This window comes from Gasterosteus aculeatus, chromosome 5 (assembly GCF_964276395.1).
Source record: "Gasterosteus aculeatus chromosome 5, fGasAcu3.hap1.1, whole genome shotgun sequence".
NCBI classification, from domain to species: Eukaryota; Metazoa; Chordata; class Actinopteri; order Perciformes; family Gasterosteidae; genus Gasterosteus; species Gasterosteus aculeatus.
In genome coordinates, this window is record NC_135692.1 from 12,633,559 (window position 1) to 12,660,358 (window position 26,800).

The 26,800-nt window shown below is 48.1% G+C and overlaps 1 protein-coding gene and 2 long non-coding RNA genes across 6 annotated transcripts in view; 1 reads left to right on the plus strand and 2 right to left on the minus strand.

Moving 5' to 3' along the window:
* The window catches only part of vti1a (vesicle transport through interaction with t-SNAREs 1A), a 101,207-nt gene that overhangs the window by 46,392 nt on the left and 28,015 nt on the right, over positions 1-26,800 (plus strand). For 2 of the 4 annotated variants that reach the window (XM_040175834.2, XM_040175833.2), the window contains 2 exons: positions 21,250-21,320; positions 24,650-24,711. In XM_040175834.2, the coding sequence (XP_040031768.1) occupies positions 21,250-21,320; positions 24,650-24,711 (133 nt within the window). Of the gene's footprint in view, positions 1-21,249; positions 21,321-24,649; positions 24,723-26,800 lie in introns of all 4 variants that reach the window. The other 2 variants (XM_040175835.2, XM_040175836.2) reach the window with 1 other exon arrangement.
* LOC144408016 (uncharacterized) lies at positions 4,080-4,545 on the minus strand. Its single transcript, XR_013467758.1, has 2 exons — positions 4,419-4,545; positions 4,080-4,316 (listed from the first exon to the last, which is right to left on the minus strand). It is a non-coding gene; the product is annotated as an uncharacterized LOC144408016 (long non-coding RNA).
* LOC144408015 (uncharacterized) lies at positions 10,625-11,090 on the minus strand. Its single transcript, XR_013467757.1, has 2 exons — positions 10,964-11,090; positions 10,625-10,861 (listed from the first exon to the last, which is right to left on the minus strand). It is a non-coding gene; the product is annotated as an uncharacterized LOC144408015 (long non-coding RNA).

The window sequence follows — 26,800 nt, forward strand, 5'->3', positions numbered from 1 at the left end:
TTCAGATAAAGTCAAAACCCCAAATATATGACTTGTACAGACTCTACACAAGCTTACTTTGGCACAGACGTGTGCACCGCGCCCTCGGGCCCTGGAGGCGGCAGCGGTGTCGTCGGCGGTCTGATAGATGGATCCTTGTGATCTCCACTTGTCAGACAAGTGTCACACCAAGCAAAAACACAGGTGCGGGGCACACGTCAGCGCGTGTGTGTGTGTGTGTGTGTGTGTGTGTGTGTGATGGGACCCTTTTCGAGGCCTCCCCACCCGTCAGCGGCTAAGACGCTCATCCGTTGACTCGGGATTGAGGGAGTAAACGCGCGCCTGTCGGGGTGCTCTGTCAAAAGTTCCGGCTCTGCACACTAATGGGTTCAAGAGTTGCGTTCGGGTTGTTTGTCGCGGCGTCGTCTTGAGCTTCGCTGTCGGTCAGAAAGCAATAAAGGCCGGGAGGCCTCGTTAGCGGGCTCCGGGATGACCTCTGTGCCACTGGTCCCAGTTAGCGCCGAGTTCAGGTGTCGTTTTGGTGGAACTCCTCGGGATCCGCGGCTATAGTGGCGAAGGACGCGCGCACACTGACACACAGAATCTACACGCACGCCTGATCCTACCTAACTTTTGACTCCTCTTGAATGTCACAGCCGAGCCACAGAGACAGCCAACTTGTCTAACAGTACAACATTACTCACACACAGTACCACCCCAAACTAGACCACAACCAAAACCAGGGAGAACCCCACCTTTTGTTTACTATTCTCAAAGGTGGATCGCGTGGCCGGGCCTGGTAAGGGCTTGTGACAGAGGTGATGTCTAAATTAATCATTCATGATCTTTCACACGGGCTACAGTAACGGCCTTGAAATATTAATGGCAGCTGCAGAATAAATTTGATTCCCTTTTCTCTCTGATTATAATCCACAGGAGCGCGCACACACACACACACACACACACACACACACACACACACACACACACACACACATGTTTATTTATGCCCTGGAGATGAGGTATGGGATCACTATGAGGAGTTTGTCTGCACACACACACACACACACACACCTTCCTGCTCCCTCTTGCCGCTTGCACTTGTGTACCGCCTCATTGTTTTGGAATATGTACATATTTTCCACGTGTGTTGGGCGAGTGGGCTATATATTATACATTATATGCTTGTACATTCTAGGTACATTCTTGGTGCTGTGCATTCGGAGGGGGTTGTTTGTTATTGTAATGAAGTCGGGGGATTTGTTAAGTACTTTTTTGGCCGGAGTGCGACCCGAGAAAAGAGGGTGTAGGGTGTGTTGCTGCGTAACCACCTCCAGGTTGGAAAATTAAATGTGTCTTGCAAAGGGAGAAGGCCTCTGTTCAGGTCAGTTCTAGCCCTCCACTACTTCGGTCCCTTTGGAACGTCTCACAGTAGTAAAGCATTTCCCCGCGGTTGATTGAAGCAATTGTGTTCACTAAATCTGACATTCCCTCAGAATGAAAGTTTACGGCGTGGCAAAGCTAAAAGTTGGGAATCAAAATGACCTCTTCGGTGGATTTGGCCACTCGACTGCGCGGCCGAGTGGAGGCCGTCTGTCATGAGATGTCTTCTGATTTATTTTATTTTTTTTTTCCCCCTCATCCCAGGTGTCATTGCTGTAAGTCTGACTCGCGGCAACAAAACCCGGGAACGGTGCACCGATAACTATCAGCTGTTTACGTCTCATCATGTCACCGGAGATCTCTGTCACCTCTCCGCATCCCTCCTTCTCCCGGTTTGCCGCTCGCTTCCTCTTCTGTAACGAAGCCTGCAGGACAGGACCCCCCCCTCCCCCTAAAAAAAAAAAAAAAAAAAAACACAGCCCCACACACATGCATCATAGACATTCAGACACTTCTGGTGCTCATCCGGTCACGATGTGTCAGAAAAGCAGCGGCAGCTGAGGGTCGACCTGTCCTTTTAGTTTCACTGGTTGGTCCTGCTTGACTTTTTGTTGAAGCATTTATGTAAAAACTTCTCTTGAAGTTTTTGCTTTTGGTCTCGTTGTTTGTCTCCTTCAGCTTTCGTTTGGAAAATTAAACTCCCTAGCTGGGCCTAATTGCTCATCGCTCAGTTCGCCGTTCATTTTACATGTCATTTATTCAGGCCAGTGTTCCCGCACGCTGTCGATGCATCAAAGGTTGTTTTCCCCCTGCTATTTAGATTTTTTTTAAACAAGAAGAGAACAGTTTCCGGCCAAGATCCCTGTGGGTTAAAATTCCATTTCTCTCCTTTTTATTAAAAAGTATTGCAATTGGTTTCCAACCCACTTCAGGTGCTTCTCTTTGTGACACCACATGCACATTGATTTTCAGCCCGCAGGACTGTCAGGTAATTTCAGGCTAATCCGTTCTAATAAAAATGTCTTGGCAGTGATGTGTGTATTTTACCATTGCGTGTGTGTGTGTCTACATCGAGGCCTTGTATAACTATGGTGGCGGTGGTTTTGGTTGTGCTTAAGCCTACTCTGGCTCCGCCACACTGTGACACGACAGCGGCCACAACTACATGCTCTGTTTGAGGATAGAAAATATCACTCAGGAGATGTTTTTTCCCCATTTTTCTTTTCCTGCGGAAGCAGACATGCGCACGTTTTCCCATGTCTGACCGAGTGTTCTGTACGTGAATATTTGTGCGTTGAGGTGTATTTGTTATATTTGTGTGGGTGTGTAATCGTAACGATGGCTTCCTACTCTCCTCTATTGGACTGTCAGCATGTAGCTGGTGACTCTCTCTCTCTCTCACACACACACACACACCTCCAAATCTTCCTGCGAGGTCATTTTTCAGTGTCAGGACAGAGGATTCACGTTGACACCAGATGGATCCGGGACGCGTCGGACTCATTACTCTCTGTTTGCACGTGTCGGCTCCGCGCAGAGACACAAGTCGACGTGCACAGGAGGCTCGAGCTGAACGCCTCCCGGCACTTTGTAACCATTAGCCCGATCAAACTGCATCGCGGCACATCTCAAGTGCGTTCAATTCAAGAACGTACAGCCGGCAACGGGTACAACACAATCAGTGAGGGAGGCGAATGGTGAGGGTGAATGCATAGTGGCTCCCATGAAAAGAAAATAATTGCAGGATTTGATCCCAGATTTTTCATTCACTCGAGCCAGCCTTCCTCCCTCGTTCTCTCCTGCATCCGTTTCCAAAGGGGAGGGAGGGGGGGAGGGGGGGGTAGACATGTGGCCAACGTGAGGAAGGTGGAGGTCAAGGCCCGTGGCCCCGGGAGTGTGGTATTTTAATCTGGGCTATTTGTAATGACAGGCCTCCTATGGGCGTGGAGGAGTGGCAGGTTGAGAGGCTCTGACAGGTTCTAATGGCTGTCAGGAAAAGTAGCTGTAGAATGTGCCAGCTACCCCCCCTTCCCTTCCGGTCCTCTCCCGTAGCTGTTGGTCCCGGCTGTCTTCTTTATGTCTCTCTCTCTCTCTCTCTCTGGTCCTTTGACTTAAACCTTCCTAAAACCTTCCTGAACGGAGAACCCCCCCCCCCGCCGCCCCCTGTTTTTGTTTCCTCTTTAACCTCTTTCTTTATTTAGGCTGGCATCCAGGAGCCACTACCTGCCAGTATAATCCCTTCCTTTCCCCCCCCCCACACCTCCTCTCCACTGCTGTGGACTGTTGTTGACATTCCTTTGGCATAAGGACTTGGCCCGTCCCGGTGTGTCCCATGGCCATTGGCAATCTGCCTGGTTTGGTGTCTTTGCCAAATTATTCAACATGTGGAAATGGAAGGATGAAAAAAGCATGTGGCCGCCGGGCAAATATGCGTCTTTATATCTTTTTAACAATTATGGCTTTTCACTCGTAATATGAAACCGCTTTCCATGACAAGAAGCCCAAATCATGTTGTCCAACAATTTAAATGTAGCCTGATTAAAATGATGACAGGACACTAAGATAAATTTATTTCTCTTTAATGTGGGTTCTTTATTTCCCCCGACTGCACTCCTGGAGCACAGCCTTAATGTGTCAAATTAAGGAGGCACTTGGAACAGTGTACAAATAACCAATTGCTTCGCTTCACTAACTAATAGGATGTAATGGAATAGAGCTAACGATTACCTTAAGCTAGAAATTACGTGAAGCTAACAGTTACATACAAAAAAAAACAACAGTAGTGACCCCTTCCTGTTAAACAGAAACAAAAACATGCACATTGGTCTCATGCTGTTCAAATCCCACACCATTGTCGTTCCTCCAAAAAGTCCCGAAAACAAACTCACTCAAGCGCCGGCGCGCACGGCTCCATGCACGTGCAACCTCAACCCACAGCAGCTTGTTACTCCCCTCTAAACGAAGCAGAGGTGCACAACCCAAGAACATACACTCAGTACAGGCAATCAATCACAATTTACATGGTGAGTCAGGTTTATTAATGTTAGAACACTTACGCTGACCCGCTGAACAGGTATTTCCCTAACGCTGTTCCGATGCTAACCGCTAACACTGTGTCGTGTTAGTAGCCACTAGGTCCCGCTCTGCAGCTCCAAATCCCACGTGAACTCATGCCCATGTACTTAAAGGGGCAGTACGCCCTCACCCTCTGTGCGGACCATCTAGCAGTCCAAAAACCTCCCTGCCCCCACTTCACCCGGCTACATTCTCCCCTGCTACAAGTCAACGTCCCTGGTGACTTCCTGCCCATCTACGTTTTCCTGAAGCTTTGAAGTATAGAGGACCATACCGGCTAAGAGCTCAGAGAGTGCATCAGGACTGAAAGACAACGTATTGCAAGATGACCTAGGCAAGTTAAATGGGTTTTGGTGTGACCCGGCCGTTCTTCTCTGACTCCTGCGTAGAGGGGGGGTGAGTATGTCAACTTCACCATTTCCGTCCTTCCCTGGAGTAGGCACCGGCTTCACCACCACATCCTCAGCATGTGGACTGGGTTTCTCCGACATGGGTTCAGGACAGGATCCTGATGTCTCCTCCACATTGTGATCAGGTGCGTCACAATCCCAACCATCAGCCACATTATCCAGGTGGCCCTCCAATCTCTCAGACAGGTCCAAGCCATCACATTCCGGAGTTGCCGCACCTTTAGTGCCTGGATAATACACTTTCTCCACCACTACAAACTCGGGGACGGGAGTCTCAGGCTCTGGACTTGAAGTGGCTTCATCCCCCGGAGCCACTGCCGGACGGCGACATCTCTGTGCTGGTGGAGATGCCACACATGGTCGCAAGTTGGACCTATGCACCCTCTTTACCGGTCCTCCCTCCAGTGTCTCCACCGCATACGTGCTACCTTGGATATTCACGACTTTGTAGACAGTGGGCCCCCAAGAGTCCTGGATCTTATTCTTTCCTGGTGGTCGGTGGCGGAGATAGACAAGTTGTCCCACCTCAACTGGTGGGCAGTACACCTTCCCCTGTTGGTGAGCTATCCGCTCTGCAGCCTTACGCTCAGCACACTCCCTCGCTCTCTGATATGCATATTGTAGACGCTCTTGGTGTACAGCTAACCAGTTAGTTTGGTCGTGTTCTACCTGTTCTTGGCCTAGCAGTGCATCAATGGGAAGGTGCGGGAGGACACCAAACAGCAAAAAATATGGTGGATAGCCCGTAGTCGAGTGTGGGGTGACATTATATGCATACACCAGCTCGGACAGGTGTTCAGGCCAATGTCGCTTCTTCTCGGGGGGAAGTGAGCGCAGGAGGTCGTGCAGGGTCCTGTTAAACCTCTCACACTGTGGGTTGCCTTGGGGATGGTAAGGTGTTGTTCGTGTCTTCTTCACCCCGTACAACTTGCACAGTTCACCAATCACTGCGCTTTCAAAATTTCTTCCCTGGTCAGAGTGTAGACGCTCGGGCACCCCATACTTCATGAACCATTCCTTCAGAATTACCTTGGCGGTGGTATCGGCCTTCTGGTCTCGCGTAGCAAATGCCTGGCTGAATTTGGTGAATACATCAGTCATCACAAGTACATTCTCCCGGCCGTCTGTAGCACGTTCCAGCGTCGTGTAGTCCATAGCAACAACCTCAAGGGGACGAGTAGCCAAGAATGGAACTTGGGATGCTTGAATCTTTGGCTGTGGCATCTTTGTCAACACACACCTCTGACATCCCTTCACCCACTGCTCTACATCCCCATGCATACCCACCCAAAAACATCGCTGTCTCAGCAGAGCCAATGTCCGTTCAATGCCCTGATGCCCCATCTGGTCGTGCACACTTTTAAGAACTTGCTCCTTGAGGGAGGTAGGCAACAAAAGCTGTTCAATCTTTCCAGCATGGACATCTTCAATAACACGGTACAGGAGTCCATCCTTTTCACTGATCCGTGGCCACTGTTTCAGCAAAGAGCGAACTGTCTTAGATAAACCCTTCCTCTCATGGAAAGTAGGTTTCTTCTGTCTGCTCCAACACTCTCTCACTACACCAAGCGTCGGGTCTGACGCTTGAAACGTCTGAAGTTCTGTGTTAGAATATCCTGGCAAAGTTGGTGTGTTATTCTGAGCTAGCTCCCTTGTCGCTATCTCACTTGCCTCAGACGCACGTAGCTGCCTGACCCTACCATACTCAATCCCGGCTGCAACTAAATCAAGGCCCAGAGCTGTACCTGTCCTAAGCGAGTTGCAGATGGCCACGCACCCATCATACTCTGCATCCTCACTCTCAGGTTCTGGCTCATCGGCTGCTGGTTTCCGGGAGAGTGCATCAGCTGCAGAATTGCACCTACCAGGGCGATATTTCACATCAAAATCGAATACAGCCAGCTGACCAACCCACCGCTGTTGAATAGCCCCTAAATTGGCAGTAGAAAGATGACACAGAGGGTTATTATCGGTGATGATGGTGAATTTGGATCCTAGAAGATAACTCCTAAACTTTTCAGTGACCGCCCACTTTAGAGCAAGGAGTTCCAACTTCATACTGCTGTAATTTTGGTCATTCCTCTCAGCCCCTCTGAGCCTTCGGCTTGCATAAGCGATGACTTTTCGCTTCCCGCCGTGGTCCTGGTACAGGACTGCACCTAGACCTTGAATGCTAGCATCTGTCTCTAGCACAAAAGGGGAATCAAAGTCTGCGTAGCCAAGCGTGGGGGCGCTGGTCAGCTTCTCTTTTAAGAGTTCAAAAGCTTGTAGGCACTGTGGCTTCCAGGCTAACTTGAACAACTCATTCTTCCTGGGATCACTGCTCTCTTTGATGCAAACATTTACAACATCGTGAAGGGGCCCTGCAATTTGGGAGAAACCCTCAATGAACCTTCTGTAGTAACTGCAAAACCCTAAAAAGGACCGTAGCTCTTTCACGGTACTGGGGATGGGCCATTTCTTCACTGTACCTATCTTGTCAGGGTCTGTACCAATACCTTCAGCTGAAACTTGATGACCAAGAAACTTGACTTCAGGCTGGAGAAAATGGCACTTCTTCATTTTGACTTTTAGCCCTGTCTCTCTCAACCTATTGAAGACTGTCTCTAACCTTACCAAGTGCTCCTGAAATGATGATGAAAATACAAGCAAGTCATCCAAGTAGACCAATACTATCTGTAGCACCAGATCACTCATTGTGGTCTGCATCAGGCGTTGAAAGGTTGCAGGTGCGTTACAGAGCCCAAAAGGCATCCTCAGGTACTCATAGAGCCCGAATGGTGTAGTGAAAGCAGTTTTGTCCCTATCTTTCTCATGTACAGCAACCTGATGGTATCCGCTGGCGAGGTCGATTGTTGAGAAGAACTTTGCGCCACTCAGGGCGTCCAAAGTTTCATCAATTCGGGGCAGTGGAAATGCATCACGCCTGGTCTTCAGGTTCAGCCTCCTGTAGTCCACACAGAGTCTTAAACTTCCATCAGACTTGCGCACCAACACAATAGGCGAGGCATAGGAGCTTGAACTTTCTTGGATCACTCCTTTTCTCAGCAGTTCGGAGATATGTTCCCTGACCTCCTTGTACTGATTAGGTGGAATGCGCCGGTAAGGTTGTGAAACTGGCGTCTCGTCAACCACAGGGATTTCATGTTTCACCTTGTCAGTGTATCCGAGATCTTCATCGTGAATTGCAAACACATCTGCATACTTCATCAGAAGCTCTCCTAATTCCACCTGTTGTTCTGGCGTACCTCCTAGGTGTAGCTGCTTTAATAGGTTCTGCATGTCGCTGTCACCTCCATGATCATCCTTCCGGTGAATCGTCACTTCCTCGTGGTTAGCGGTGATACGCTGAAACTTCACCTCGCAGGGGTCGCCGTCTACATACTGACACTGACTGAGGACGCCTAACCTCGTCTTTGGGGATAACCACACATCTTCCGGTGAGAAGTTGACTACTTGGACCGGGAACACCTGGCTGTCGGCTGACACCACCGTGGGGAACACAATCAACCCACCAGGCAGTGGTGCAGGCCCTGGCTCTAGCAGCATGCTGGAGTCCCCACGCAGCGACTTCCTGAGCCCCCTGGCATAAACCGTGGCAACAGCTGAAGCAGGTATATGCACTTTCTGTTTTCCTACCACGTGGGCTGTAGACACTTTTCTGGCAAGTTCTGCCCCTTGCATTTGATGGAATGCGTCTCTCCACTCAGAATCCAGCACCCCCTGTAGAGCTGTGTCAAACTCTGACATTACCATCTGTCGACACCTTTTTGCGATATTCATCCCAATAATGCCAGGTGGAGATGGATCTGCTCGCTTGGTATTATCGTTTCGGATTATTAAGAACCCACACTCTGGAATGTTGAATCCCATCACCTGTACATCTAACTCAACATAGCCTAAATAGGGAAGAGGTAACTGATTGGCTGCTGTGATTTTAAGCCATTTAGCTGTACAATGCATGTCTTCATCTTCCCCATGCAGGTGATCTCTGAAAAAGTTTTCTGTCAAAGTGCTTACATTGCTACCTGTGTCCAGTAGGCACCTAAGCGGAACACCACCAATCTGGATGTCTACCTCCGGGCACTTGCCTACAGCATGTTGTAGAAACCGTTCTTTGGTGAGGATATCCTGTGAGCCTTTCGACTTGCCTCGCATTGTGCAGCTCATAGCAATGGAGGGTTCCTGTTTCCCTGAACCGCAGGATTGGGGTGAAGGTTAGAAGATCCTCCTGCGTCACGTTGTCGATTGCAGTGTCTCGCCATGTGCCCAACCCCCTCACATCGCAGACAAATCGGCTGTCCATCATCTGTATACTTTGGCTTGATTTTAAATCGGACCTCCTTGGTTCCCCTCTCTGAACTAGCATGGTGGATTGTGAGATCACGGACTGCATTGGTTAGCTCACTTATTGCTTTACCCTGCTGCGCAATTATTTTAACTACGTCCTGCAAAGTGGTGGTTAGGTCCGTCTGTGCCTTATCGGCCATATCAGTCCCTGCTGCAACCTCGTCTGGGTCGCCGCCCACAAGCTTTCGGCTCCTCACCACATTAGTGCTATGAGGTCGGTCTTCAAGTGTCCACATCATTGCCTCTTCTCGCACATCAAACAGGCTTAGGCCAGGCTTCTCCCTAATAAGCCGACGCAACTCACGTCGAAGGGTGGAGTCACGTACCCCTTCAATTAACTGGTCTCTAAGTGCTAACTGTACATCAACTACAGCGTTGGGGGACTGTTGAAGAGCAGAATTAAGCAGATGTGAGAGCGCGTGTGAAAAATCCCGCAAGTCTTCCCCGTCTAACTGCCTGCGCGCATAGAAAGCATGCAAGAGTTGTGGTGTAGTACGTCTCTCTCTGAATGCCTCCCTCAGGTATGAAAACAGATCACTGGATTGCTTAACCTGTCCACCCACACGTAACTTAACCTCCTCCAGAGCTGACCCCTTTAACTGCGAGAAAATGAAATCCACCTGCTCCTCCCCCTGTAGGCCCCTTGCTCTCATCGTACGCTCTACCTCCTCTATGAACTCATCGACAGTGTGAACGTCTTTCCCTGGTTCACCACTAAAAGGCACAATTTGTTTTTCTCTCGGAATGTAAACAATGGACCTCGGTTGGGCATCACCAAGGTTGGCAATACTTGACATCACAGCATCATGTTTTTTTCCCAGTTCCAAAATCTGTGCCTGCAGTTGTACCACGAGGTTAGCTCCCTGGTCTCCCATGGAGGCAGCCAGATTGTCCTCATGGCGGCTGGACCCAGCCGTTGGAGCAGCTGCCCTCTCTTCCTCGTCCGACATTTCAACGTGTCCCCTCCTGTGTCCTCACTACAGCAAGATGACAGTTGTGACGCTTCTCACTCCAATCCCGATGGTCCTCTCTTCCCGCAGTCTACAGCAACGATGCAGTCTCCCTCGTCGAGGAGCACTGGTCACCCTGCTGCTTCTGGGACCCCTCACCAGTAGTCACCCACTCTGATCCTGGATCTGGAGGCTCCTTAGCCACTACTGTTGTTTTTATATGTATTATCCCTGTCCGACTATGATCTCCAAATTTGCCGGGGATCCCACTTCTGACACCAAAATTAGTGTAGCCTGATTAAAATGATGACAGGACACTAAGATAAATTTATTTCTCTTTAATGTGGGTTCTTTATTTCCCCCGACTGCACTCCTGGAGCACAGCCTTAATGTGTCAAATTAAGGAGGCACTTGGAACAGTGTACAAATAACCAATTGCTTCGCTTCACTAACTAATAGGATGTAATGGAATAGAGCTAACGATTACCTTAAGCTAGAAATTACGTGAAGCTAACAGTTACATACAAAAAAAAACAACAGTAGTGACCCCTTCCTGTTAAACAGAAACAAAAACATGCACATTGGTCTCATGCTGTTCAAATCCCACACCATTGTCGTTCCTCCAAAAAGTCCCGAAAACAAACTCACTCAAGCGCCGGCGCGCACGGCTCCATGCACGTGCAACCTCAACCCACAGCAGCTTGTTACTCCCCTCTAAACGAAGCAGAGGTGCACAACCCAAGAACATACACTCAGTACAGGCAATCAATCACAATTTACATGGTGAGTCAGGTTTATTAATGTTAGAACACTTACGCTGACCCGCTGAACAGGTATTTCCCTAACGCTGTTCCGATGCTAACCGCTAACACTGTGTCGTGTTAGTAGCCACTAGGTCCCGCTCTGCAGCTCCAAATCCCACGTGAACTCATGCCCATGTACTTAAAGGGGCAGTACGCCCTCACCCTCTGTGCGGACCATCTAGCAGTCCAAAAACCTCCCTGCCCCCACTTCACCCGGCTACATAAATAACACTGAAAAATAACTTTTTCAGTGTTATTGTGCATAAAACACAAGTGAGATGCATTATTTTATCACAGTACAGTTTCGCTCTTTTGTTGTGTGACTTTTATGACACAGGTTTGTACAGAGCTTTATTTACAGGTAAATAAATGAATGATAAACGATGCAATTATCTCTTGGATATATTCAAACCACATAATAACATGACAGGAAGGAACCAAACATCTTTTTATGTTTACATTTTGCTGCTTTTTTTCTTCAGTATTCATAATAAAAAGGCATATATAGTCTGACACAAAGTCACCCTAAAAACAAGACGGCCAAAATAACTTTTTCAGGTTGAACACAAACTTGGTGCTCATCCTCTCTCCTCCTCTGGCACAGGACGAGGATGGCCGGGCTTCGCCCAGGTGCCGTCTGTGCCATTGGCGCTGAAGTGAGGAGAAGCTGGCATACTTTGGGCATGGCCGCGGCCCCCTTCTTCCTCAAAGGCTCGCCCCGTCTCCCTTCTTTCCCCTCACGGTCCCTGCTGCTCCGTAGCCCAGGGAGCTCATTAGGCCAGACTTCCTCTTCATTTAATCCATTTTTCATAGCCTTAAAAACAGTCCCTGATCTTAGAAATCCTGGCTAATTTAAGCATGGATGTTGGGGAAAAGGGTGAAACTACCGCACAGGTTTTTCTTTTTTTTTCTTCACATTCCTCAAAAGGAAATGTTGCTATGGCCAGAATGGGAAGATGCGTACGTAGCACTAATTTGAACAGTTTTCTTGAGTTTAGACCCCGACAGGCAGCATCCTATTCCATCTACTTCCTTGCCTGTTGTCTGTTTGTCTAGTGGGAGGCCAGTGTGTTAACGTGGCCTAATGAAAACATTGGTAATAACAAGCTCCCTCTCCGCGTTCCTTTTTAATTGTGTATCTCCGACTGGATACCAGAAGGCCCCTGTAGGCTTCCAGCTCCACTTGTTATGGAAGTGAAGTTTCAACTCGGACTCCGGTGGGGAGGTAGCGGGGGGGGGCCGTCTGTACGGAGAAACGCTTGTTCTCTCCCTGGTACTCCCTCTCTCACTATCACTCTCCCTTACATATTGATCAAGACAAACTTTCTATAAATATATATCTGCTGTTTAGAGAACACGTGGTACTTGGGGTGTCTGGAGATACCAGTATACACTAGTTCATTTTCAGTCCAAGCCTCGTGCTTTCATAAACAAGTTAAAACCCTGACAAGTCTTTGTCCTTTAACTCTCCCTACGTGGACAGAGCATTTCCCTCCTGCGGGAAACCATCACAGCATTAATATCCCTCCCAGGTATTAAGTGTTGATGAGTGCCTGTCTCCTCGGGCTGACATTTATTTCACCAAAGGTCTCGGAGCAAGAGGGATGAGGGAGGGGGGGGGGGGGGAGACGACACCGGGGGGAAGAGAGGGGGGAAAAAAAAGACCTGCTTGCATACCCAGCCTACGGATGTGGCGGAATTATTAAGCAGTCTCGGCTGCCCTCTCGTTAGCCTCCGAGATGCCTGGTGACAAAGGTGAGGCAGCGAAAGTTGTGCTGCGTTGAGAGGGGTGGGAGGGGTGGGAGGGGCGGGTCAGCGCCCCTCGCTCCCCCTCTCCCCGCCGTGGCCGTGCCAGGCCGGCACCCCGTGCCACCGTCTCCGGTGCCTCCTCTGTCAGCGCGGCCTCTGCCCCGGGCCACAGCAGAGAGGGCGCGCGGGGGGCTGTCACGCGTCGGCCTCAATTACAATCAGGGGGCGGCTGCCCGCCGTCGCGGCTCATATGGCACCTGCAATAGCGGCGCGCCGCGTGTCCTCCCTGCCATGCAGATGATGTTTGCGCGAGATGTACGGCGGATGGGATTTCTTTCGCGGTCATTCCGCGGCTGATTTTCACTTCAACTTTTAAATGCGGCCCATTGACACGGCTCAGAAATTAGTGATATTAATTACAAAATTCCATGCAAACTTGTTTTAGAAAACAGTAGTTCAATAAAAGTTAAACGTAGTGTGTATATATATATATATATATATATATATATATATATATATATATATATATATATAATTTTTTTTTTTTCTTTCCCCAAATAAACGTTTTTACATTACGCTTCCCACCAAAATGCGCTGTGCGTGTTCCTGAGGTCTGACCGCCATGCTGAATGCGTTTCCTGTTTCCTATATTCATTTTTCTATTCAAATGAATGTTTGCTAGCTCAGTGTCTTCCTTCCCTGAACGGTCCACATGTTTCAGTGCTCTGAGATGAGACCACTTCACTTCATAGTCTCACTTAGTAAGAGACAGAAAAAAGGGTTATATGGTTGCAGACTATCTACTGCCAGCTACTCCCAATGCAATATGCTCTGCCTGTGTTTGGTAAACTGCTGTTGTAGTTCTTTCTTGCCTTCTCTGTCACAGTAGAAATATAAAATTGCAGTTTTTTTTTTTTTTTGGTTGCCAGGCTGTGTGGTCTACATGCTGATTTACACGGCGGTTCCACATACCTATATGAGGAATTAGTATAGGTTTCTCACTACAGGGTGTTTTTTAGCCGTGCCCGGCTGCCGCTGTCCCTGTCAGTCATGCCAGGGTCGCATACCATCACCCCGCCCCCGAAGAGAAGATCTCACCGCGCCAAAGGACCCACTGTGTCCAGTATACATGTGTCGCCACGTCCAATCTCTCCAAGCTTCAAGCTCCTGCCACGTCTTAAAACGATACATAAGATGCGCTTCATTCGCAGCGTCCTCTCTGCACTAATGTCTGTTAGCGGAAGCGGGAAATTCCACACGCTTCCAATGAGAACGCCCCGGAAGCGACCGTTTGTTGCGGAGGAGCGACGTAAAGTGAGCACAAATAACAGATGTACACAGTGTCGCGTGTGTGCGCGTCTGCAGCGCAAGCCGACAACAATCCGCCGTCAACTCCGCGGCCCCCCCACCCTCCGCTCGTTGTGTTGAATGAGGCGCATGATGCGTGTCTCTCTTTTGTGAGTGACCCTTCTGTGCCTCGCATCCCGCCTATAATGGCGGTATTATGCGACGGTGTTGCCCAAAAGTAAAGCACAAACCCGCGTCTGTGCCGTCTGGTCGTGGCGGACACAACGTCGCAGTGTTCTGGCGACGGGCCGCACTGTTGGCTCACTCGATCCGAACGGTCGCAGCACCTTGGGTTTGACGGGGAGAATTCGCCGCCAATAGAAACGTGGAGTGTTTCGATGAAGGGATGAGACGGGAAATCGGCTCGAGCATTTTCATTTTGTACCTTTTTGTCAGCAAGCTCGCAAGCTCGATGTTTTTTTTTTACAATTTGACTCGATGCAGGTTTTAGGAGGTTTCTCTACATGGAAAATCATCAGTCAACAATATTCCTCCTACTGAATCTTTAAGGAAAGGTGACGGCAAGCTTTTCTTCACGCTCCGCATCGACCGGCCCTCTGAGGCGCAACCTGTTTCTCCACCACCAGGCCTCGCTTTATCGTCCGCTGTGTTTCGGCAGCCTCCACCCCCCCCCCCGAGCTCACTGTTGCTAATGAATTCAAAGTTTGAGAAAAATAATCTAAGTGTTTCTAACTGTCAGATCCTGTCAGCGCGACCGCTTCCAATGGCCCACGCCTTCCATTCAAGAAGACGTTTGATGTCTCGTTTTCATGCCCTCCTTTTTCTCCGCTGCCAAATTGCCGGCGACAGTGCCGCGTCCCCGCGGATTGTTTGCTTCGCTTTACTGCCACGCTTGTTCTACATATCGTCACGGTAACGGGGATTCGTTCTGTGGGCCCCGTTAATGGAGGGGTGGGGCGGTCCGTTACTTTCTCGCAGGGTGCAATCGGGGTGCCGACTGTCCTCGGCCCGAATCTTTTTCTAGAAGCACTGCCGGTTTTGTCTCCAGCTGTTCCTCGTCTCGACAGGGAACAGCTGGAGCGCTCGGGGGCTCCACCAGCAGTCACATGCTCGTCACCTTTAGCGGCGATCGGGCATCGGAGGAAACGGAATTATTTTTTAGCTTTGCACCTCCCTTCGCCGCTTGCGTGAGCTCCGGCGTTTAGCTCACAAACGGCGGGGCTGTGGGCGAATCCCACAAAGCACCGGTAACAAGTTCTCTCATTCATTGAGCGAAGAGAAGCTCCTCAGTCGGGTGTTGAGTGCTAAATGCTTCCCGGCACTCTGGAGGGAAATAGAGGGAGGGCTCCCGACAGGCCTCGTCAAAACATGCAAATGAGCGCGACGCCACGTCCGATTTTGACAAACATAATTAAGGTGTTCCAATTTGGGACATGTTAATAAAGAAGACTGCAGGCCTCCCCCAGGTTTTCACCAATCAAGCCTTAGAGCGTTGTGTGTAATTGAGTGTGTGTTTTTCTCTCCCCATCTTCCATTTGATTGGATAATGAACTGTTGTCGCGTTAGATCTGCTTTCGCAGTCTTTGGCGTTTGGAGTTTGAGGAGATAGGCAGCGAAGAGCTGCCCGAGGTGTGGTGTTGAACAGATAATTAAAAGGCAAGAAATTTGTGTTTCGCTCTTTGATCCGCCCGTCAACTTTCTGATTAGAGACGTGAAAGCCTTTTAATCAACAGTAATGTGATGATTAACGCTCCTAAACTGTTGAAAACGATCCAGATGAACGTCAAGTTTTCCCTTTCTTCCTCCCTCCCCTCCCTCCTCTCCCTCAGCCCATTTCCGACAAACTGGCAAACTTTTCTCCTCCGTCGGTTCCACCGGCGGCTGCTACATATGATGTTGTGTTTGATTAGGACCAACTGACGTGTTTTTTATCCCCTATATTCTATTCTTTAGTCATTGGTGGGGCTCAAATTTTTACAAATCCTACAAATCCAGCAGAATGTGTGCATCTATTAATGTATTTGAACATAACTTTGACCTTTGCCTTGGATGTGGTCATTAGGTTATTACAGTGCTCATTTGCTGTGGCACCATCATTTATACACCCACACAGATGATAATAAAATCAATTATTTAAGTTGCGGACTAAAGCACTTACGATATGGTTTTATTATTTCGGGTTGAATAAAGTTTGACGTACTAGTTTTTTTTAATTCAATCACGGTTTCTTTTTTGTATTTTAGTTGTAATGTTGCTAACCAAATTGTGTGACACAAATGTCAGGAATATGAATAATGCATACACAAATTGGCTCATTCGGAAGTGAGTTTTAATTTTACAGTTCATACCTTTTATTTCCTTTACAATTTAAAGTTTAATCAACACACAAAAAAAAAAACATTTTCCCCGCACAAGAACTGGAATTAATAAGTCTGCTCTGCTCGAGCTTCACAATCGACCAATCGCGATGTGCGCTGAATGTGTATACAGGCTGACCAGCCGTCTGTAGAAATTCCCTCTTTTTTTAATTGACGACCTCAGAAAGCAAAACGCTCCTGCCTACACATTGTTGCACGTGGGGCAATCACAGCAAGCACCCAAGTCCATTAGTTTTCATTTGGATGGTTCAGTAAGACTGGTTGATTAAGTCCAGGCAATTTGCTCGTAGGGACCCTCATTCTCCACCTCAGCCCTCCCACTTCTCCACTTCTCCACCAGCAGGGTTGTCGTTCAGGTTAATTTAATCTGGTTTGTTTAGACATTTTAACACAATGGCTGCGGCGCTGTCGAGATGTTTGCTGTAGTTTATTACGCTCTGTCTTTGCATATAAATGGTCTCACACGTCTGACGGTGAATATGATGTTTACATTGTAACTCACTCGTGGAAACACTGTAACGTATGAGTGGCTGTGTGAGAGTATCTGCATGTCCACAGGGGACGTGTGGGGTCACTTCATCAATGTAAAACAAGCCGTTCCTTTCCAAGCCCCATCGATTCTCATTCAATTCCGCTGAAAGAAGAAAAAAGAAAACAAGGTGGAAATCCGGTGATCTGAGAATCTGAGGTTACGGAAGAGAGAAATGTGGAGGGGGAGCTGGAGTAGAAGGAAAACATAGCTTTGAGTTCTCTCCACCCCGGTTCAGCTTTAAACAAACGGCCCTATTACCAGCTGCTCTCCTCCAGGCCCGGTCATTTATACCCATTAAAGTTGCGTCTTATCACCCATAAGACGCGCTTACGTCTCTCCATCTACCAATTGTCCATAATCAGCCATTTAAAACAGCGGCGGCAATTTCTCTCGCGCCCCGGTTTCGGTCTGACGGACAGGCTAAACGAGACGGGAGGAAGGAGGAACGGGGGAGGAGAGATGAATATTTCCTACGGAATGATGAATAGGCCGAGTTGAGCGGCCGGCTAACCGAGATCTGTCTTAATCAGGAGTGATTTGTCAGAACAGGAGCTCTGCGGGGTCAGGGCGCAGGCGATGAATAAAACAGAGCCCGGCGGAGTGAAGAAAGGCCCCCAGAAATCCACCCTGACTGCCCGCTGCCGCTGCCGCCGCTCATACACATGCAGGAGGAAGGGGGTCCAAGTCAGCCTCGGACCGGCCCCTGCTTCTCCATGCCCAGAATATCTCTCGTCTCGGGCGTTTTCAGTGCACGGCCCCTGGACCCGTCTCAGCTGGCTGATTACAGTGTGCTTGTAAAAAGAGGAATCTGGGGCGGTAACAACAGACCCAAACACTTGCTGATTAGCGTATGCTAGAGATCATGTTATTATTAGAATTGACTACGTAGCGCAACATTGGTGAGCTTCCAAAAACCTGCATGCCCCCCTCGCCGCCCCTCTCCCCGTGACCTGGCACTTCGCACCTCTTTATTTTGAGCTGTAGCTCGGCGTCGAAAGGCGCGAGCCTGGTGGCCTGTGGGCTCAGCATTACAAATGCATCCCAGTGTGGGTGCAACTTTGATGGAGGTGATGAAAGTCTGTCACCAGGCAGTTGTAGACTTGAGAAGCTCGAAAAAAGAAAAGAAAAAAAAGCGTAAGACAGGTAACTTTATTCACCTGGGAGTCACAGGCGTATAAGTTGACTGCTGTACTTTGTCTGTGTGTGTGTGTGTGTGTGTGTGTGTGTGTGTGTGTGAGAGAGAAAATGTATGGTCTAACATTTATCAGGCTCCTCCTCACTTCCCCCTCAGCCCTCCCGTGGGTTTCCCATGCCCCGTTTGTTGGAGTGTGTGGCTCGTGTCCGGATCCAACTGTGTGTGGTAACCTTCAAAAAGTGGTCTCAACTGCTTAATGAAAAGGAGCTGTGCTGAGCCTCAGCGCACACCACTGTCAGGTCTTGTACCCTTTCCGCTCTGGGGACGGAGGGGAGCAAGGCAAGGAGAAAAAGGAAAAAAGAAGACAAAAAGAGAAGAAAAACCCCAACAATGAAAGAGCGAAAAAGCCCTTAGACAGCGAGTAACTGCTACGAAACAGCTGCTGCAAAATAGATGATGCCTCCAATTAGACGCGTCCACGGACTGGGGGACGTTGAAGGCTCTGGAGGATCGACTGGTGCCAGAACATCCTGAGCCAGGACAACACAGTTTAGGATATTTCTATTTTACACAGAATATTTAATGATCGGTCGAGCCGGAGCATCCTCTCGGTCAGGTGTAAAATCCACAATTACCAAAACCGCTCGTTGAAGCAAAGAGACTGTGTTTGGCTGTGTTTTTGTACGGCGCCCGTTCGTCACCGGTAAAGTTAATCATCCAGTAAATACATTTCTACATCTACCAAATCATTTTAATAAGCGTCGAGTCGATGCGACGGAGCCGTGTGCCATGTCGGCCGTGTGTCTAATTCCGGATCAAGACATCATTTCCCCCTTCAATCTAATTCGAGCCTTCAACCTTTCTATACTGATTCTCTTCTACATTAACATTAGGGGAGTAAGTTGAATTAAGGCTCAGTGCTGCTGGTGTGAGAGTAATATAATGGGATTGTTAAATGGACCTTTGGGGGATGGGGGATCTTTAACAAGTGAGTCAGAGCAAGGCCTCTGGGCCAGGTTTATTTAAATTCTTAATGGCTGTTTAAACAGGAGGAGAATATTTTAAACCCTAACGAGCAACAAGTCGGGAGCATTAACGCTAAATGATTTCTCCTGTCCTGCTTTCTTTTTGTGAACTACATTTTGCTATAGTCATTTCTCGCAGTAAACATTCAAATGTAATATTTTCAGGCCAGTGATAAAACCACATGATCAGATATTAGGGACTAGTTTGCCGTATTTCCTTTTGGGTGGAGCCTATTAAGTGCATGATGAGGGTAATAATAACATTTTTGAGGAACCTCTCATCCTTCTACTAACGTCCAATTCTTTTGTTTTTTTCCACCAAATATTTCTCCGCCATTTGTTGCCCGACAAGTTGTTTCTCCCAGTGACCGATGGCGTTTTTCACGGCCGACTGGACGGCAGAACTTAAACGAGATGAATGGAGATGTAGATAAACGTCAGAGAATGAGCAATGCAAGAGAGGACGCACAATAAAGACAGCGAGCGCCATTCATTCCCCCCCGGGAGGCGTCCTGCACATCCCTTATATACTTAGTGTGTGTGTGTGTGTGTGTTGGGGGAGGGATTACCGTCAAATGTGTGTAGTTAACACACTCCAATGGAACTGATGTTGATTTTACACAAACCCTCTTTCTGGAGCTCTGTTGACTGAGCCGCTTTAGAGAAGATGTGGGGGTCATCTATTAAACCTTTTGATGGCTCTTGCGTAACATGCCTTCACAGGATGCGCGTAATGTGCGCCGATCGCTCAGGTGGAGCTATAATCACAAGCCGTCTTCTCCCGCTGTCCTCGTCCATCTTTTCCGCCCGTTTGCAAACCCTTCCAATAATGCACTCAACCCCCCCCCCCCAAGCCCCCACGCCCCCAATCCTTGTCAGACTCATTTATTTGGAGAAAAGAGAGCCACGGCCCTGACAGAGATAGATAGAAGTGCTTATTTGTCTCTTTAACAGAGGGTTTCTGCAACAACTCCCTTCCTGTTTGTCCCTTGTTCTTCTCCAATGGGGACGGGGGCGGGCTCCTTTTTTTATGGTTATTAATACCTGCACTCAGTCTTTTAATCTGCCCTATTTGTCACATGCGACTGTCTGACTGCACTGTTTAATCTGGGTATCCTTCAATCTGTCTCGTCCCAGATTAGAAATTAATGAAGGCAGGAAGAGACACATTTGAGTCACTTACAGTGTGTGTGAGGGGCTGGGGGGTAAAAAAGGACGGGATGAATGGGAGACGAACGTCATCCATTTGACAGTACTCCCTCTTTTGCCTGAACCCCCTTTCTCCTTCTCTCTCTCTCTCATTCCCTCCATATCTCTGTCTCTCTCTTCTCTTGTTTAGCTGCCAGATGTAGCCCATTTTTGCAATCCCCCCCCCCCCCCCCCCCCCGCGCCCCCCTCCAAACAGGCGCTCAGCACGTGGGCTCTTTGGTGTGCGGCACCTGTGTAGTGTAATACAGTCAGCAACTGCGTTGTTTATTCCGGATTTTGTTTGTTGCGCTTGAAAGCCTGTCTTTGATCCATGCAAAGATTCTTCACTTCTTTTCCTTTTTTTTTTCTCTCCCCTGATTCATCCTCAGCCTCCCTCATTTTTTTTAAAACGCTAATACTGTAGCAGTATGGTTACATTGATGGCAGAGCACCGGGGATGTTGATTTGCAGCTTATTTGGTTTATCCTTTTTTTTTCTTCTTCTTCTTCTTCTTTCTCTCATTCTCAACCCTAGGGACGGGAAAATGACAGTGACCAATGACGAGCTTGTCAGGTGCCTTGTCGGGGATGTTTCGTAACTGCGCGCTAATGTGTTTACATCTACAACTGAAGAGAGGCGTTTAAAAACGAGTGGCGTAATGAATATTGCATTGGCTGGGTGGACCCCACCGGCACGCGAGATGCTGCCGTATTGTTGCCTAGAACTTGTTGTCTATTTGCTCAAAGCATTTTAAGTAAGTAAAAAAAAAGACTATATTATGCTGTGTACATTTTACACAATTTCTACTAAAAAGGTGAATCAATGTAGGATAAAAGTACTGTCGACACATGGCTCGTCTTAAAGGGTTTACAAATCATTAAGGTCTACTCCTGATGTTGCAGTCTAAAGTCACAAATCTTTTTGCATCTCTGCAAATGTCAGAGACGCGCGCTCTTCTCATCCTGCGCCCCTTTTACCTTACAGAACAAGTGGGTCAGGAGATCCTTTCCAACCTGAACAGTGACCGTGAGAAGATCCAGCGAGCCAGAGAAAGGGTGAGTGAGCGCATGCCACCTGCACACACTCGCCTGTCTATTCTAACAAGTGTTTGCGAGAGCGCAAAGGTGTTACAGCTGCTTGGCAACGTTGACGGCATTCTGCACTCTCTGCGTGGTTTGCCGAGTACACGATGCACCGTCTTGGGGGGGGGGCGGGGGGGGGGGCGCTCTCACACAGAGTCACGGTTGTTAATGTGCGTATTTATTGATTGCATTATATCGCACATACATTTAATTAGAGGGGAAACGTTGAGTGTGCCTTTTGTCTCCGTGGCCGCCTTCCTCCAGGATTTACCGCTTTCCGAGTCCTCATCCGAGCAGTGGGACGAGCCCGGCGGCCGTCCCTCCTCACCCGCTCTCTCTTACCCCTCGGCACTCATTCTCCAGGTTCCCTCTCTCCTTCTCACTTACCCCCTCCTCCTCCTCCAACCGACCCCAAATCCTTAGCCATGCTCCTCAGTTTGTTTCACACAGACAGAGAAAGAGCAAACACGGGGAGGGGGGCTCGGCTACCGACGGCACCCTCTTAAAGACCACAACATGGCAGTGGGCCTCGCACGGGCGATTTCAAAGGAAGTCAAACATCTCCTTTCAAAACGCTGCACGCCGTCTACCGAGAGTACCTGCTCCCTGTCTCTTTTGCTTTCTTTCTCTCCCTCTTCCTCCCATGAGTCTTCTTTGCTGAACCCCTTCAACCATATGTACACGTGAGCGCGTGCAATTACACACACACACACACACACACTCAAAAGGGCTTTAAAGGCAGTTTGCGGCGAAAAGAAAACAAGAAGACCGGGGATGGAAGAGCTGGTTAACACATATTTTGCATTAAAAAGAAGGGGAAGGAAGTACAGTTTCAGCATTAATGCCAACACATAAACAATCAAACAGAGCACAGACACACACACACAGACACACACACCCCAGCGGGGGGGGTGACCTTTTGTTTTTCTTTCATGGAACAAATAGAAGTCAATGGAAGGTTTCAACACTGGGTCAAAGCAGTTTGCTTCCAACTGAACCACAGTGGATTGAAGGGTGTGATTTTAGAGTTTTGCAGTCTGGCTCAAACAGAGGAGGACAGATATCATGGGAAATGCTTTAATATTTATTCCCTAAAATTAGTATATCCTTAAATCAATAATTCCACAGTACAAAATTATTAATTCGAGGGTATGAATCCTAATTTCAGGGACCAAAATAAGCAATTTTGTGTGCACAAATTTTTTCCGACCCCTTTGATGAATAATTCTCGCAATTAAATTTAATCAGGTTGCCACATTTATTGTCTCCCTTCTCATATTCATGACATGACCTTTGTATTTATTGTCCATCTATATGGGATCTAAAATAATTGTAAGCACAATCAATGTCCCTATTGTCAAATTTTAGGACAAAAGTCAGTGCTCAGCAAACTTACAAACTTTAAAATGGTAATCCAGAAGATTCTCATTTAAATAAATGTCATCCCTCGCCAAATGAGGTAACACAAATAAGATTGAGTTTGCTGTATGCGTCAGAATATGTTTGGTTTTTAGCCCCAGAACTCTGCTGCACTCCTATTGGAGTCCGTTTTCATTTCAGGTTAAGCAGGATAGCACGAGACCTGGTAAGAGGCCGTGGAGAGAGAGAGCGAGCAATGGGAAGAAGGAACGGTTCAGAGGGAGATGTATTTCGGGAGAAAGTGTGAAGTATCTAGGGGACAGATCTGTGGGTAGAAGCAGACATCAGGCAACTGCAGGACTTGTTGTCTTTGCCAGAGGGCCCCTACCCCCGAGTCCCCCACCTCCTGCCCTGTACCACATGTATCTTTGGCTCTCGCAACCTGCATCACACCAACCCGGGCTGCCAGAGGGGAGAAAGGATGGAAGAAGAGGGGAAAAAAGTAGCAGTAAGTAAGGAGGGGTGGGAAGAGAGGGCCGATTGAGAGATGGCTGCAAGATGAGCCAGAACAAACGGGGGAGGGAGGAGGAGGGGAGGGGAGAAGCGAGTGATGCTGGAGACATTGTAGAGGAGGGGAAGGTTGAAAGAGGACACGTGAAAGTGAGGAATTAAAAATAGAATTTGTTTGAGTATAATACGCTGATGAAAACCCGCTGAGCGAGAGTGGCTTTATTGGGAAAGCGGCTATTATCTCAGAGGGAGACGAGGATGAATGACTCCCCGCCGACTCCGGAGAGAACCTCTCTGCAAAAATGCCTGCCCACGTTCCCTCATCATCCTCCAAAAATTGGAACTACAGGTAGACAGTATGTGGCTTGCTCGCTCGGTGCGGTGTCAGCTATTTCTTTTTTTGTCACACTCACTCGCGCCCGGTTGGCAACACCTCTACCAATTTCCATTTCCCAGTGAGAGTGTCTACACCCGATAAGATGATAGAACGAAAACATCTCTCTGACCTCTGAGGGGGGGAAAAAAAAGAGGGAGTAAAGAAGAAGATTGAGTTATAGAAAGAGAAATATTCAATCAGCCATAATCATTATTTCAAGAGTGCCCTTTAAGGACTCTCTGTGCTTGTAGCGCATGTCAACAGTAAAGGGCCCTTCACACTATTTTTCCTGCACCGTAATGTTTGCTCTGAAGAAAGGTGAGCGGGAGGTCGAATGACCTAAATTCCTAAGCGGGAAATCAGTAGTTGGTGACTTTTTTTTAAGGTCAGAGAGATGTTCTACCTGTAAACAAACAGCGGAGGATGACTGTGGTTCACAGACTAAGGGTGTTCTGTACTCAGGTAAACCAGTTACCTGAAGCAGAAAAAAGAGAAAAGGACTGACTTCTTATCAAAGGATGTTCTATTCATCCGTCTAGCTTGCAACCAACAACCTTGGGTGTAAGGTATCAAACTTTAGAGGTGCCGTCTGAGATTGCCCTTGAGCAAGGTGCTTTGCCTTGAGGCCAGTAGCACAAATCTGTGCAACAGTACGAGCTCAAATGACCACTGTGAGCGCTGCCATGACTTCAATGCTGTAACGTGTTTTCAGAAACTAAATACTTTTGGTCAATAAAAAGTAGGCCCCGTCGCCGTTAATCCATCAATCTGTTGGTGATATAAGATCATTTGATATTTGCCAGTGTCCTCGGTTACGTCACAAGAAAAGGCCTCTCCTTTCTCCGGCTACTCATTTTACAGTGGGATGGTAAATCGTTTAAAGGTTTTTAATGGCAGTGTATTTAGCAGCCAAAGGAAAGTTTAATACTCCTTTTGTGTTTGATTTTTATTTCTTTTTTACTCAGTTTAGACGTAGACTGTGTTTATATGCCTGGAAAACCGCTGGATAAGAACGTAGAACTAAAACCTGTTTTTTTTACCGGTTCTGTTCCAACAGCTGAGAGAAACGGACGCCAACCTGGGCAAGAGCTCTCGCATCCTTACCGGCATGCTGAGAAGGTAAGCGGCAGGTACGGACCTTGTTTCTGCACCTCTCTGCATACGTACCCGTGCTTTGACCGTCCTGTGAGCTTAATGTAAAATCCATCTTTCTGTTTAAGATCAGCCGCAGTTGCTCACGTTGCTCTGATCAAACCAGAGAACACAGGTGGGCTCGGATACACAAACAGGAGAACGCGTTGATAAATGGATCAATGAACACAGTACTTGTGTTTCAAAGGAAATATAAAAAATGAAAATGCAACTGCAATATTTATGCTTTTGCAGCGTAATCACACATTTTAAAGGTTATGTTTTCTCTTATTCGTATTTCTGAGGGGTTTTGAATTTAGCTTGTTCCGTTGATACGACTCTGACTCTTTGAACAAACAAACTGACAGTGAGTGGCTGCTCTGTTCTACTGCACAACAGTATTTAAGTGTCTTGGTAGACTGAGAAGCGGGCAGACGAACATCGGATCCCGCGGCAAAAGGGCTCCCACTGTACACGCGTCGCCGTTCTTTTCTTCTGCGCCTCTTTGTTTTTCACAAAGTGCACTTACAAGCCGTGTCCAACTCGCAGTCTTTGTCTCACTCGCGCTGCTGGTTCGCGCACGAGGCAGCCCCCAACAATCACACTAACACAACCATTCACACGCAGATATTTCAATAGTCCTTGGATTATCTTATACAGCCGCCACCTTACACTCTGTCACGCGCGCGCACACACACACACACACACACACACACACACACACACACACACACACACACAGGGTAATGTGTCATGTCACATCTCCATGTTATAAAGTGGCTGCCCCTGAACCGTGACGCCACGGTTTGTTTCTCGTTCCCCCTCTTTCTTGTTTTTTTTTGTTTTTTTTTCCCCCTCTCTCCCTGTCTCCCACTGTGGATTTTGATTAAGAGTAATATGTAAATGACACCGACTAAATGTAAAATCCTGGGGGCCAGGAAGGAAGTGTCAATTGAAATAGATGCTTCAGTGCCCGGAGACAATTTGCGAGGGCGGCTCGCGGGGCGGCCGGCGGTGACTAGAGAGGGAAGGCCTGAGAAGGGCTGTGACGCCGACTGTAACCAATATTTCTGCATATGTCTCCATTTTGTCAAGTCTGATTATGGGGAGAGGAGGGATGGGGTGGGGGGGGTCAGCTCGTCTGGCACGTCACCCAAAGCTGTCCAGAAATCATTCATCATTCCCTCCTCCCCTCTTGTCTCCCCTCCGCCCCCCCTTTCCGCCCCTGAAGTAAATAACACACTTATTTCAATATTATCATATTAATGTTAAAGTTCAGCTGTCACCTGATGGGAAGACTTAATCAGATGTAGCGTTTTCGGAGGCGAGCTGCCAGCACCCCCCCAAGCCCCCCTCCTCGCTTGACGTGCCTCTCCTCCTCTGGTTAGCGCCCCGCTCAAATCAGGATTTATGAGGGCCCTCCAAAGCGGGGCCCGGCGGCGAGCGCCTTCCACTATACCGCCCGCCTTTCTGCTTGATGGGAGCAGCACAACATATACACCCCCCACGACCCCCCCCGTCACTCTCTAACAAAAAAGCCTTTTCCTTTTTTGTTTCTTCGCTGTTTGAATAAAAGGAAGTGTGTTTTGTTGGGGGTTTATGGGCTGGAAACGTCAAATCTGAAGTCATTTATAACCAGAGCGAGAAGAACTGAGAGCGAAAAGTAAATTCAGGATGGTTCAATGATATTTCACCCCCCCCGCCCCCTTTTAGGCAATTTGTTCTCATTTGCCCATTCATTGCGTTATTTGCTCCCCCAGTTTTCTGCCTTTTGATTAATTGTGTATTTGTGTGTGTGATGTCAGAGCATTTGTAGTTCCTTTATATTGATGGTTTGTATTGGGGGAAGTTTCTCTCTTTCTCGTCATCCTCCACTTGTTTGTCTCTGCGATAGAAGTCGTTTTCTTTCTTCAGGTAACCGGAGTAGATGACTTTTTACAAAGAGGCAAGTAAAGTAAAAAAAACCCAACGTGGTGTATTGTAAAGTTTGCACTCGTCCCACAGACCTGCTATGGGCACAAACAATCTCTCCACTCACAGGTACATATTCCATCTTTTTGTTTTTGGCTGCTCCTTT